Source organism: Numida meleagris, chromosome 14 (assembly GCF_002078875.1).
Source record: "Numida meleagris isolate 19003 breed g44 Domestic line chromosome 14, NumMel1.0, whole genome shotgun sequence".
In the NCBI taxonomy this organism is placed as follows: Eukaryota; Metazoa; Chordata; class Aves; order Galliformes; family Numididae; genus Numida; species Numida meleagris.
This window is the reverse complement of record NC_034422.1, coordinates 11,241,990-11,255,755: the sequence shown is the minus strand read 5'-3', so window position 1 is coordinate 11,255,755 and position 13,766 is coordinate 11,241,990. Positions and strand designations below refer to the sequence as shown.

At 45.7% G+C, this 13,766-nt stretch overlaps 1 protein-coding gene across 1 annotated transcript; it reads right to left on the bottom strand.

The window, feature by feature from the left end:
• Positions 102-13,746, bottom strand: SF3A1 (splicing factor 3a subunit 1). Its single transcript, XM_021412665.1, has 16 exons — positions 13,576-13,746; positions 11,529-11,641; positions 9,667-9,871; positions 8,590-8,847; positions 8,071-8,145; positions 7,531-7,681; positions 6,712-6,905; positions 5,974-6,091; positions 5,672-5,857; positions 5,194-5,315; positions 4,796-5,038; positions 3,882-4,092; positions 2,934-3,088; positions 2,041-2,142; positions 1,755-1,826; positions 102-852 (listed from the first exon to the last, which is right to left on the bottom strand). The coding sequence occupies exons 1-16, from the start codon at positions 13,639-13,641 to the stop codon at positions 751-753; spliced, it is 2,373 nt and encodes a 790-aa protein (XP_021268340.1). The 5' UTR covers positions 13,642-13,746; the 3' UTR covers positions 102-750.

The window sequence follows — 13,766 nt, the reverse complement described above, 5'->3', positions numbered from 1 at the left end:
CTATGAAAGCCAGCATTTCCCCATCAAATATCTAGCACCAGAGAGAACAAAGTGCATCCAAAAAGCCTAAATCCCAAGGAGTGAGAGCTGCCACAAACAGGATCCCGCACTGAGAGGTTTATTAAAACAAATCACAGGCTGTACAGAACAAGCATGAAGCTGCTTAGCATGCAACCCCAGATCTCCTTTATCACAACCGATAGCCATGCAGACTCATACTGAGGATAAAACTCCAAGTCAGGGTCAGTGCAAGAGGCTCTTGCAGAGAGATATGAGACAGAAAGAACAAAGGGCTTAATAAGTATATCAAGAAATGAATTTTCAATTAGGAAAAAAAAGGTTAAGTGAAGCAGCAAATACTGCAGTCAGACAGATGATGTTCTTGGTCAGTATAAATCCCTTAAATAAAGATGGATCTAGACTAAGCTGGGCATGACCTCAATGTTGCTTCACTAGGAAATTCAGTGGAGACAGCAAACCTGGACACCATCATTCTAGCTAAGCGCTGATCACTAACAGACTGCTGCAGCTACATACTAGCTCACTACATGTATACAGCTTCCAGGGCTCTATCAACTTCCCCCTCTCATCAGCCACCCAGGCACTGGGTTCATGGTCTCCCTTTCTAACCTAGAGTTGGTAGGCAGTCTACAGCTTGTCACAGTGGCCCCTAAAAGGCTGGAGGATTTGAATGGTTGGGGTTACACAAGTGGCAAAGGAGCCCTGTTACATCTCCGGACTCCAGGGCTCCTATTTCTTTCTGCCTCCTCTTTCTTTGAGTGCCAGGTGAATCAGAGAGCCACTTGTCATGTTGTAATAAGCCAGGGAGTTTGAATCCTTGATGAAGATGCCCTGTGGGGAAGACAAAAAAAAAAAAAGACACAGTCACAGCAGAAACCTTAACGGTCCGTTCCCACAAAGCCACACACAGACAAAGCCTTCCTGACACTACTCTCAAAACAGGGTGATGAGAAGAGTGCTGCAGGCTTTGAAAAAGCCTGGAGAGATCCCAGTGTCTCAGAAAACTGGCACAGGAAGAGGTGGGTATGCTGGGAATTACAAAAGAGCATAAGCAGATGATATACAATTGCTCTCTACAAACCAACAGATAGAATCAGTCACAAATGAAGCCATTTAGATCCCCTCCTCCCTTTTTTTGTTCTTTACAGAATTAGTTAAGGTTTACTTCTTGCTAAGGGTTAATATTATCTGCCCACAGACTAATTCCAAAGGATGCAAGAGCTCAAAGTTCACTGCTTAGGCAGCAGGTTGAGCTGTGCACATGCATGACTGAAAACAAGTTACTAAAAAGGAGCAGTGCATTTCTAAAAGCTCCAGTCTCAAGAAACTTCCTCCCTTCATTGTTTTAGAGCTCCCAGGGTTTCAGTGTACTCTTGCACACCTCCAGAGCTCCTGGCAGAACAAGGGTAAGCTGCTGCATTTAAAAACAAACAAACAAAAAACCCCACAACCAAGCAGCCCCACACAAAATAGGCTGAATTTCAGAGAATGCCATCAAGCCTTGAGGCCTCATCTTCAACAGTGACAAACTGAAGTTGCACTGGTGCCACTATTAGAAGTCTGTCCTGCACCAACAGTGCACAGTAATGTAACCAAGTGTGCTGCACAGGCAAAAAATCCATTCCCTCTGCTCTTTCCTATGTCTCAGTGGGTACAACTTTTAAAAAGAAAAAGTCCATTTCAGTGTGAGAAAGCACTGAAATACAAACAGCATTTGAAGGGCTTATACCCACCTCATACTGCAGCTTCTGTTTCCCAGCTGGCATCCCTGTGGCCTCGTGGATCTTAACCTTTATGACAGACACCTAGGGAGAAACAAAAACCTTGCTCAGATTTTTCCCCACTCTACAGATGGCCAGCATCAAGATCTCTACCACACAACCCTGCCTGGCAAGAAGCCACAGCGTGGGAAACATCCAGAGTTTTACAGCTCCTGTCACGCAGGTCACCCACTGTTCTCAACATGGAAACGCACAAGAACACAGCAAGGGGTAAAGGCCAGGTTAATAAGCTACATACCTGGTCTGACAGTGGCAGGGTGAACACCAACACTTGGCCATTCAGCTTCCATTCCGTCTTGTCCTGCATGTTGGGGACCTGGACTTTGACTGTGACTGGGCCCTACGGGAAACAATGATAAGGTCTCTCACAGGCAAGGAGTCTCAGGACTGTGATAAGAGCAGCAAAGTATTTATAGACCTGCCCAATACTAATCACATATCTTGAACTCCCAGTGAACGCAGCAGTGTTGTTTGTCTCAGTACTGAGAAAGTCACTTCACTGTTACCAAAACAAAACCTTAAGCTGGATTTCTCCCATTTGTCTCCTCTTTTGTGGGCCACTCACCAAGCATCGCAGGGAGTCAAGAGTATTTTGGAATGAATGTACACAGTATTAAAGAGATGGTTTCATAATGCAAACAAGTGTCCAGGAGAACAGCACTCCCTTCCTAAAGGGCTTAAGACCCAACCCAACATGACGTTACTCAGAAAGGAATTCAGTCTAACATTTCACTCATGTTATGGAAGATATTACACTGCCATACTACCACGTTGACATTGATATCCTAAATCTCCTTGCACCTCCAGCTTAGCAGACTTCTACTTAAAAGCTTATCAGCATTATCTCTTCTTTACATTACTATAACCCTGTATCTCACTGCCCTTAATTACAGAGGAACACCATCTGTGTGCAGCACTGCATTGCTCCTTCTAGTACAATATAGGGCAGCTCAGTTTACTCAGGTATGACAGTAGGAAGGAGCCATCTCACCAAGTCACTTTCTTTTGAAATTCTTGCACATCAGCTCCCCTCCGTGTTCTCAATGGACTTTACAACCCCTTTGAGCTCAGGAGGCTGAACAGCCAGGGGGGCAGGACTCTACTTCCCAACAAGGACATTCACACACATACCTTGTTCCTGCGCAGAAACTCCTCCTCTGGAATCAGGCTGTCCTCACTCTTCAGTTTCTTTGAAACTGGCTCATCCTCCATAGGTGGTGGTGGGTGAACGGGAGGCATCGGTGCTGGGGAAGGAACTGGAGCCACGGGAGGTGCTGGAACAAATGCTGGAACGGGATAAGGGAAAGCACAACGCACAGTCATCCACTGAGAATACAGCAGATATTCCCTTACACAAGTTCTTTTAGCAGACTAATAAAGACTGAAAATAAATGCCACCATTCATGCAAGAAGTTAATATAGCCAACGGTACCATGCAAACTTCAAAACATCAGATCATCCACATCGGGAAAGAGTCCAGGAAAAAAAAACAACAAGCAGAATGGGAGCTTCCTGCAGATTTTGCGAAGAAAAGAAAATGCTCTCGATCTGGCGTACAGCAGTGCCAGCACCTCAATTTAAATAGAAAGGAAAAGAGAAAAAAACCAAACAGAAGTGTTTTTATGTTGTGCTTCATAACTTAAAAAAACCCACAATGCTATGAAGCCACTACAAGGAATGGAGCCAGCACCAGATAACGGCTTTTCCTCCGGCAGCAGCAACTTCCCTAACAAACTGCGACACTCAGAGAGGTGCTGGCACATCCACTTTACTCTGGTTCCTCTTAGAAAGGATGGATTTGTAGTGTTCACCTGGTCAGGCTCCCAGGGACACGTAGATGAAGTGTCCCACCAATGACAGAACTCTCACACTGGAGCAGAAGACTTGATCCCAGAAGCCATACTACCAGGTAAGTCACACTAAACGTTAAAAAAATCCTTAAAGATGAGAGGTTTATGGCTTGCAGTGCCAACTATACACCATTATTACAGACACAAAGGGAAAAAGGAATCAAGCCCCAAGCCCACAGTCAGACAGGAATCAACTGAGAATTAACTGGAAAGAGCTGAAGTCACTGACCCGTTGGTACTATCATGGGAGGTGGGCGAGGGCTCATGATGGGAGGAGCAGATGGAGGCATGGGGACAACGTTGATCCGTGGGGTGTGGATTATTGGTGGCATGGGGGTGGCTATGACAGACCCTGGAGGTAAACGGACCACGGAGGTCATCGGGGGACGAGGCATGACAGGAACGGCAGAAACAACAGCAGCACGAACAGGAGGAGGCATCTGCAGAGAGAAGGGCATTTTTTCTTAGCAGGTGCACGCAGGAATGAGCATCCCAGTGCTGCTCACAGTTCCGATTAAATTAAAATCACCAGGGCAACACAGTGAGGATTTCTGCTGGGCAAAGACCTGCTGGGAGCCTTAACAAGCCCACCGTATGGCCAGCCCAGAGCTTCCTGCAAACAGGCACAGAAACCTCATTAACACATCAAGCAGTTCTTCCTTCCCTCACCACTCAGGGACTGAGAGACGTGCAGCAATCTCAGAGGAGTCGCAGCAAAACCCTCACTCCAGGAGCACATGGGGCAATGAGTCATCCGTGAACATTCCTTACTTGCCACTTCTTAGTTTTTCCGCATCATGTCTTCTTTTTTTTTTAAATGTAAAATTAAAAGGTCCCAATCAATTTATTTGTTAGCCATATTTCCTTCCCCCAAGGTGTCACCACCCAGGCTCTTCCCCTGTGCAACTGATCAAGTCTTCTTGATACTGCTAAGGGTGAAAAACTCCACCTATACCTCATTTTCAATTTTTAACAGCAAGTTTAATAGGGATCCTCTGAAGACTTAAGAGCAGTTTGGAATGCTAACTTCTCTCAAACCCTGTTCCTAGCCATTGCCCTGCTATAACCCTTGAGCTCTGTCAGGACTCCCTTCCAATGATCCATGGCCACAGTCGCTTTACTTTTGGAAGCCCCAGCACTTACTGTGGGTGGGCGAGGCACAGAAGTGATAGGCTGAGCACTTGGCGGGGGATTCGATGCTGATGAAGGAGGGGGCGGCTGGGGCATTTCGTTGGGTTTGCTGGGACCGATCTTCTCCTTGCTGTCATCTTCTGGCACCAGTCCCTTGGCCTTGTGGATAGCTTCAATTTGCTCTTGAAGAGTAATATTGGCCTGAGCAGCCTGCTGTGTGCGGGCCATGCTGCCGGAGTGGCCATCCCAGGTCACCTGTCAGGAAAAAAAAGAGAGAGTAACCCCAGCCTGGGCAGACAACGATGAGAACTACAGACAGATCAGGACAGCAGTTTTACAACAATAACAAGGTCAAAAAGGATCCTGGGCATTCATAACACAGAAACCTGTTGAAGCAGTTTCCACTCTACCTTTTCCTCTGGTTTCTGAATTTCCTCTTCACCGATCTTTTTACCGATGGCAGTTTCTTCCACACCAAAGATATCGGTACGGCGCTCTGCCAGCTGCTTCAAGCTGCTTTCGATATCCAAACCTGCAAGCAAGAAGAAATTCTTCCTCTAAGTGATATAATCAAGGATAAAGACTCTTTTAATGATCTTTAAACTGTTTGGTACCTAATGGCTTAGAGCTGCTCTTTTCAGAAAGGGACTGCAACTGACAACTGGCCAGCAGCAGCTAATGCTCTCTGCCTTTATCTTCGCAGAAAGGCTTCAATGTACCAGCAACAAAAGTATCAGCATAATCATAACACTAAGGACGTAATACAGAAAGCTACATTTAAGATAGTCCCTATCAGTGGGAACTCGGGGGAGCGGAGTCACGCTAAAATGTTCACACAGGGAATTTAGGAAGAGGAACTTGCAAGCCTTGTCAGATGCACAAGCTGACCTGGGGCGTAGACCTCGTCGTCGCTCTGTTTTTCACGGATAGAGCGATCGCGCTGCTCCAGCCATCGAGGATCCAGGAGACCAATTCGCATGTGTTCTTGCATTTTACTGGCAGGAATTTTCTCCCCAGTGATGGGGGAAACAAGATACTCATCTGGAGCTGGGGCAGGCGGTAATGGTTTTGAAGCTGGAAAAGCAAAACCACGCTGTTAAAAGCACACCACCAGACAACGCAGCCTAGAAACAAACACCTTTGTGATTATTCATTAAGAAATACAGTTGATCTTTGCCAGCTTGATCTACCTTTGGGATCGTAGTCTTTCCGCACAATGACCTGATCCGGCGTGGGAGGAAGAGGTGGTGGCATTGGAGTTTCTGGAGGAGGAGGAACTTTCTGACTTTCATCTTCATCATCTGAGCCCTAATTTAAAGAAACAAAATCATAACCATGTTCCAGTAGTCAAATACCCCCACAAAACACTTGAGAGAGGCATAAAAATCCTATGCAAAAGTACAAGGACTCATTATGCACCTTCAAAGTAACGGAGCCATTTCGCCTCTCGACACCTCTACTACAGTGGTTCCTTTAGGTAATCATGAATTCAAAAATTAAGCAGACCCAAAAAAGGAAGCAAGTAAGCCACAGCTTCCACATTACCACAGCACGCTAAGCCAGGGCTTACGGTTAGCCCCGATGATCTTGTTCCTTGTTAACAGAAAAACTGCTTATATGCAGTGGTTAAAAGGAAGAGTCTAAAATGAGTCATTTTTTCAACATTCCAGACTCCAGTGCGGAAGAGAAGTTCAGAAGGCTGGATGACAGAAATAAACTCACATAAATTCACTGGGTGACAGAATTCCCAGATTTCTCTTGTAAATTGTACTGTCATGGAAAATATTAAATGTACCATATCCCAGCATTTCAGCAGAAACAGGTCATTCTGAAATTCAATGCTGAGAAACTAATTGCAATGAAGAGCATAACAAACCCCACACAAATCTCACAGGACAAGAACAACGCCGATTCTGCTGGCTACCTACCTCATCCATATCCTGCACTTGTGTGTCTTGATCCAGCTGAGTCGGAGGCTCATCTGTTTTCTCTTGCTTTTCATCTTCTTCATCTGACTCCACTTCCATCTCTACCTCCTCGCTTTCCCCAAACTTCTCATAACGCTCCTGGATGAGGATTCGTGCTCCCAGCTCTTCTGGGGTGGTAGGAGGTGGGAAATTCCCTAGAGTGCAAAAAACACAGCTTCTGTTTGTTGATCCCAATTGATTGTGCAATGCGAAGACAGAAACAGCAGTTTCTTGAGAAACAGTTTTTCTACAAAACAGTAGCATCAAAAGCACTTGCAAGCCAAGGTATATAGAATCACAGAATCATAGAATGGCTTGGGTTGAAAAGGACCTCAAAGATCATCGAGTCTCAACCCCCCTGCCAAGTGCAGGGTCGCCAACCACTAGACCAGGCTGCCCAGAGCCACGTCCAGTCTGGCCTTGAATGCCTCCAGGGACGGGGCATCCACAACCTCCCTGGGCAACCTACAACCTCCCTGGGCAACCTGATATAAAACAGAATGAGTAAAGTCTATCCAGACCAACATCATAGTAACACCTGACGATGAAGGAACTTACAGGTGAAAGCACCACCAGAAAGTGGGTCAAGTTCTGCTGTCCTGTTTTGAGATGGAAAAGCAGACACTGCCACAGACTCCAGAGGAAATCTAGCCCCAACCCACCATTAGGAATCTTTCATTCTGAAGGCTATACAGCTGTAAAACCCGACATCTTCCTAAAAGCAAAAATGTGCTCAGAGGAAGTACAGGTTCAAGAGGTTACAATGCCTGTCTTCAGTACCTTGCTCGTTGGGCTGAAAGTCCACTGTTTCCACAACCACAAAGTCATGCCAATCAATCTGGGCATAAGCAACACGCTCCTTCTCCTTCTCTTCCTCTTCCTTCTTTCTCTCTCGCTCCTGGAACTTTGCCCACTCCACTCTGTAATACACCTGTACAAGCCGACACAGAGCTAGCACCAAACGTCATACCAAAAATACATAGTAATAATCTCTACAGTGTCCAAAATTTATCCTAAAAACCCCTTCAAGATATTTATACAAGAACTGCTCTGGAGGCCAGGCAGGGCAAAGAGATAACTAATTTATGTAGAAGCTATAGGTTTGCCTATTGAAAGAGTACTACACCAGCTTCATAAAGTGGCTTTCTAAAGCTGGAACTGTGGACTTTCTCACTTAAGACCAAACCAGATATGACGTATTAGGCGCTGCTGAAGAGTCACAGAAAGGAATTCACAGACAATAAATTAGAAGTATGCAGAGACAGAATTCAACGCACAGCTGAAATGCTTCAGCAATTTTGGAAGTTATTCATGCAATACCTGATCTAGGACTTCTTTGGGATTTTCAGCCTCCTTCTTGAGCTTGATGAGTAAGCCTTTTGGTGGGATCAAAATCTGAAACATATTTTGCAGGACAGTTGGTGACTACTTTTTGCCAAAATCTCGTTAGAAGCAATTATTCTCTTTCCACACTGATAATAGTAGAGACCTCTGAGGCTATATTCTGTTTCTCCTGTATTAGTCACTCATTGCACTTGCAGTTAAATGACTCACTCTTTCTCCTTCTATCTATACTCAGTACTTTAAAAAAATGCCACTTATATTTCATTTTATATTGCTTTAGTGTTTGACATTCTTAAGTAACAACTCAGTGTGTTCAGTGCTGCACATGTTGCCAACAAGTTGCAAGAGATCCACTCTTTTTAAAGGGTAATTTTAAGGGATGGACTCCTAGATCTGTAGATATTTCTAGCCCAGCTGTTTTTTAGGGCATCAGTAGTCTTCAAAATCAAGAGTGTTGCCGAAGAAATCAATTTGACAGGTGCACTGCCACGATACCTTTGTGTACTGCTCAACCAGCTTCGTGAAGTAGTTAAAGAGACTGTGCTGCGGGCGAAGGAAGTCAAACTGGTAGTTCCTCTGTTCCTTCTGCATCAGCTGAGTCAGGAACTGCCTCCCATTCCGAGCCACAAACTGCGCTGTCAGCTTCACCACGTCCAAGTCAAAGGCAGAAATCGAGGGAGGATCTGCGATGAACTCAAACTCTGGAGGTGGCTCTTTTGGAACAACCGTCTCCTGGATCACCTGGGCCTGCACCTATAGGGCAGAATGGAGACTGCTCAGTGACTGCAATCAAGAAATTGGTACTGAACACTCGAGAGGGCTCATTTTCCCTTCAGCTGTTCAAGGAAAACAACATTAGTCTTGATGTTCTGGCAACTGCAAGGATTGGAAGAAAAGCAGTAACGTGGGGTTTATCTCTGTAGTTGAGCCTACTTTAAAACAAACACTATTCCCACAGCTAATGACACTGGATGCTATCAGGACATCACTACAATCCTCCAGTGATCACCAGTCCTTCAGTCAATACAACTCAGCATAACTGTTGGCCATGCAAGGCATATAAAAGATTCAGTCAGTGCCCTTTTTCTACTGGGTATCCATGAAGACAACTAAGCATGATTAGCTACATTTTTTTACTCCACGTCTTCCCAAGAAGATGATCCTTCTGGCAGGGAAAAAAAATAGAAGTGCTTCTATAAGACAGCACATGCAACATGCCCAAATTGAACTCCAAAGGATATTTAAGGATTTGGGTATGGCAGTCCTACGCTCATACACTCCACATGAACACTAGTCTTAAGTACCATACAAGTAAATGCACAACTAAACATAATTAAAATGCACCAAGTAATAGAATTTACTGATCTTTCACAGAACTTTTTAGTTACCAGCAATCAGGGGATGCACATCTGCATCAAAAGAAAGTCCCAGATGCTAAATTTCATGCCTGTGAGTTGTCCTCTATTGCAAACATTGATAAATTAAGTCCTTACTTCACGTCATCTTTCTGCTTTTATCTTTCTGCTTAGCATCAGGATGTGAGAAACAACCAAAGTGAAAAGGAACACTTACCTTCTGTGGAAGCTGCTGCTGAGCAGTTTGCTGCTGTTGCATGACCTTGGGAATAGCAGCTGAGGGCTCCTGTGCTTTGCCCTCCTTGAACTCGCTGACTTTGTGCCGGTAGTATGCATGGTAAGGATCGTTGGGATTCAAGAAATTGAACTTAGGGTTATTTATTTCATTCTGACGAATTCGAGCTTCAAACTCTGGACCATTTCTGCAGGGTGGAAAAATAAGTTTAGATGAATGGGTATCAACTTGAGCACAAATGCTCATTTCTTTCATAGCAACCTGTGTTCATGCATCAGCCCCTCAGGAGACAAGTTTCTCTCCTGTGTGGAAGAAGTTTACCTCTCCTTACCTCTAAGTAACTCACACCCAACACAGCAGCCAGTCATACACATACTGGTTATGTGTACATGTCCTAATTCAGTCTTTAGCATCTCACAGCGAATATTTCTTAGGACAGTTAAAAACTTCACATTTCACTGGCTACATTCAGACTAAACATAACTGGACGGAAGATGTTTACGAGTTCCTTACTAGGCTAACAAGTTTTTAAAAATAGTTTCCTTTCAAGAAAGTCAATCTAAGGAAAAAGTAGGTAATCATCAACCTGTGCAGAGAAGGACCACGCTGGAGTGCTCCACTGCTGCATTTAGGAGAGCCATCAGTTTCAGCTCCTCTACTCCCAACTGAAGTTAACAGCTACTTATTTTCTGAGAGGAGTTTAAGAAAGTTAAAAGCTTGCTGCAGCATGCTTCTCTTCATATCCTCTGGCCTTGTTTAGGCACTAAGTCTCTCCCAAAAGAGGATGTCTCTACAATAGCAGAGGATAAACACAGTTCCTTCCTTATCTTCAAAGCAAGCTCAGGCTCCTCAGCAGCATTTTAAAGATCAGTTACACAGCAAGTGTCTTTGATCACACCATCATTTAGTGATTGCCTTAAACCAACAGTTCCATTTTAGCAATGTGGAGGCACACAGCATCCAGCCTGTCTGCATGCCATGCAGAATTTACATAGCCAGCTGAAGTATTTACTTCCTGTGCTATCTGTACTCTGCTAGGAAGATCAAGATCCAGACCCTAGATACCCCACATAGCATTAAGACAGCCAGAAACACTTCAGCATTTTAAGAACATAGATGAAGATGGCCTGGCTAACACTGGCAGCTTGTGTTTGCAGGTTGATAACAGGAGACAAATGGAAAAAGCCTGAATAAGATGTATCAAACTTTCAGGCTTCTCCCCTATCTGTGAGATCTACACTTGTGATAATTAACCTGTTACACTCAACAAGGGAAAACATGCCACGCACATCATGGGCAGTTGGCCTACCCTAGACCTCTCCCTGGGAATATGCACTTCTCTCCCTTGGCTATAGAGGGAGAGACAGCTGAGTCAGAGAGCCCCAGCTGCTGGCACACTTTATGAAGCCGGAGGCAAATAGGGTTGGGACTGAGCCTTAGGGCTCAACAAAGAACACAGCATATCCTAAAGGAGGGGTAATTGCCTACACATTGTAAAATACAGTAAAAATAAATTAATGACTCCTGTTGGCTTAGTCATTCAACGAAGCACTTGTAACAAGGCTTCCTTTCCACCTGGAATTTTGTTTGCCCTTCAGGTCATTTTGCAAAGAATTTATTAACTACCATAGCTTCTCTAGCAAAGCACATATTGCTCCTCTTAAGTAGAGAGCTGCAGGCTCTTTTCTACAATCTCACTAGTAAAAATTCAATCCTTAGAAACCTTCACGGAAAGCCGTGGGTGTGTGACCTGCTTCAACTTCTGGAGACACACAGGCAGTAGCACTGGAAGATGAGAGGCATGAAAATCTCATGAAAGACAAGAGAACACTAGCATTGTTTACCTGGCTACGAAGCTGGCAGTCTTATCAACAATATTCCTGACCTCGGGAGGAGGATAAATAATTCCCACCACGGGCTTGGCTGGTGCTGCTTCCTCTTTTGGTTCCTCTTCTGGCTGCAATAAAAACATTTTTCTTACAGTATTCTGTACTGCTACCTCCTAAGTATAAAAAATATTCCTATACCACCGCTTCATCATCTCTGGAAGACACCTTTCACTCCGCAGTGTTTGCAACTAGCCAAGACAGTAAATTCAAACAGTCTAAATCAGAACTGGTAACAAGAAAAGGAACTACAAATAATCTCGAATATCACATTAAATATCAGCATCAGGGTGTGAAAGCACAGACTGGTAGTCCACGAGCTTAGACTGGACTTATTTTCAGTGGGTTGAGTTGTAAAATCCACTTCCCTCTCTCTTTCAGTTTCCTCATCTGCACCCGGAATAATTATCCTAACGTACCTTAACAAGTTCTTCTGAAATACCATGCTGAAGGAGTGCTCTGTAAGAATTAAGTACTCCAAACAGCAACTCCTGCAGCGGACAGGACTGCTTATTCTCCTCAATCCCCAAACCATTACATTTTCCTGGCACCAAGGTATGGTTTAACAATCTGATCAGCAGCACTCCCCAGCTTCCCAGGCAAGGAGATGGTGTTTGTCTGCCTGTCAAGGGCACCTGCTGCGGGGGCTGCTGCAGCAAGGCGAGTGGGAAGGCCGTCCCATGGGAACCAAACAACTCCTCCCAGCATTTCTCTCTTTCAGCCTCGATCCAGAGGAAGTTTATAGATGCTGAGCCAAGAGGCATACCTGTAACACCACACCTAGGAATAATTCAGCACTGCTGGACAGCTCTGGAAGTTACAAGCAATTCAGGTTGGATATTTGGAAAGATTTCTTTTCAAAAAGAGCAGTGATGCACTGGCACAGCCTGCCCAGGGAGTGGTGGAGTCACTGCCTCTGCAGATTTTCAAGAAATGCATGGATGTGGCAAAGAAGGTACATGGACATTGGGCACAGTGAGGATAGGGTGACAGCTGGACTAGATGATCTTAGTGGCCTTTTCCAACCTTAATGATTCCATGATTCCTAAAGGTCTGCAGGTTTACCAGAAATGAGAATCTAAGTATTCAAGCCAACATTAAATAACACATAGCTTCCAATCCTACCAAGGCTGCATCAAAGCCTTTTTCACAGCTGAGAAGAGCTCAGCAGGGTGTTTTCCTCCCTGCGGCCTGAACCACAGCCCCAGCACTCTCCTGGAGGACAGTTTTGCTTTTCAGTACAGCCAGCTGCAGTTCTTTGCAGGATGCTGATGGTGCCTCTCTTTCCCCACAGCATGGCTTTCACAGAACGGATAGCTTTATACTTACTAACAGTCTGGTATATTTGAAATAAAAATGGGATTGCTACCACTTGTGAATTCTGTGAAGGCTCCAAGAGATAAACTTTTTATCAGACTGGATACTAGGAACAATTTCTCCCCCAGAAGAGCAGTGATACAGTGGTACAGGCTGCCCAGGGAGGTGGTGGGGTCACTGCTCCTGGAGGTGTTCCAGAACGGTGGGATTGAGGCACTGAGGGACAATGTCAGTGGGCACGGTCGGGGGGGGGGGGGCTGGAGTTGGACTTGGGGATCTTAGTGGCCTTTTCTAACCTTACTGATTCTATAAAGCACGTTAAGAGAAAGACACAACAATCCCTTTTAGCATTAATTCCCACTCCCTCCAAGCATCAGCCGGAAGGACAGACCAGCACCACCCTTAAGCGACGTTTTCATGCAACCACGACGCTGCACTGCCTCGTTAGCTTCAACGCATGAAAGCAACGGCGCATTTGCTGGGAGCTACAACTCCCCTCCTAACGGCATTAAGTCCCGGCATCCTGGGTCACCCAGTTCCCGCGCCACCTCGCTGTGGCGCTGCACAGACGTTGCTGCGAGCAGCCGGAAGGCCCAGGGACAGGGACGAGCCCGCCGCTGCGGCCCTCGCTAACCCCGCCCGCGCGGTGCGCAGGCCCGAAGCCTCCCGGCATCAGCGCGCCTCCTACCGGTTTGCTCTCCGCGGGAGGCGCTGGCTGCGCCGGAGGCCCGGCTTGCACGGGCCCAGCCGGCATGGTGCTGCTCGAGCCGCTCGGTAAAGGCCGTACAGAACCGGCTGCGCCGCTGACGAAATGGCGGTCAGGCGCCTCGAACTGCGCACGCGCGCCGGAAGTGACGCACTATGCCGTGACAGGAAGGG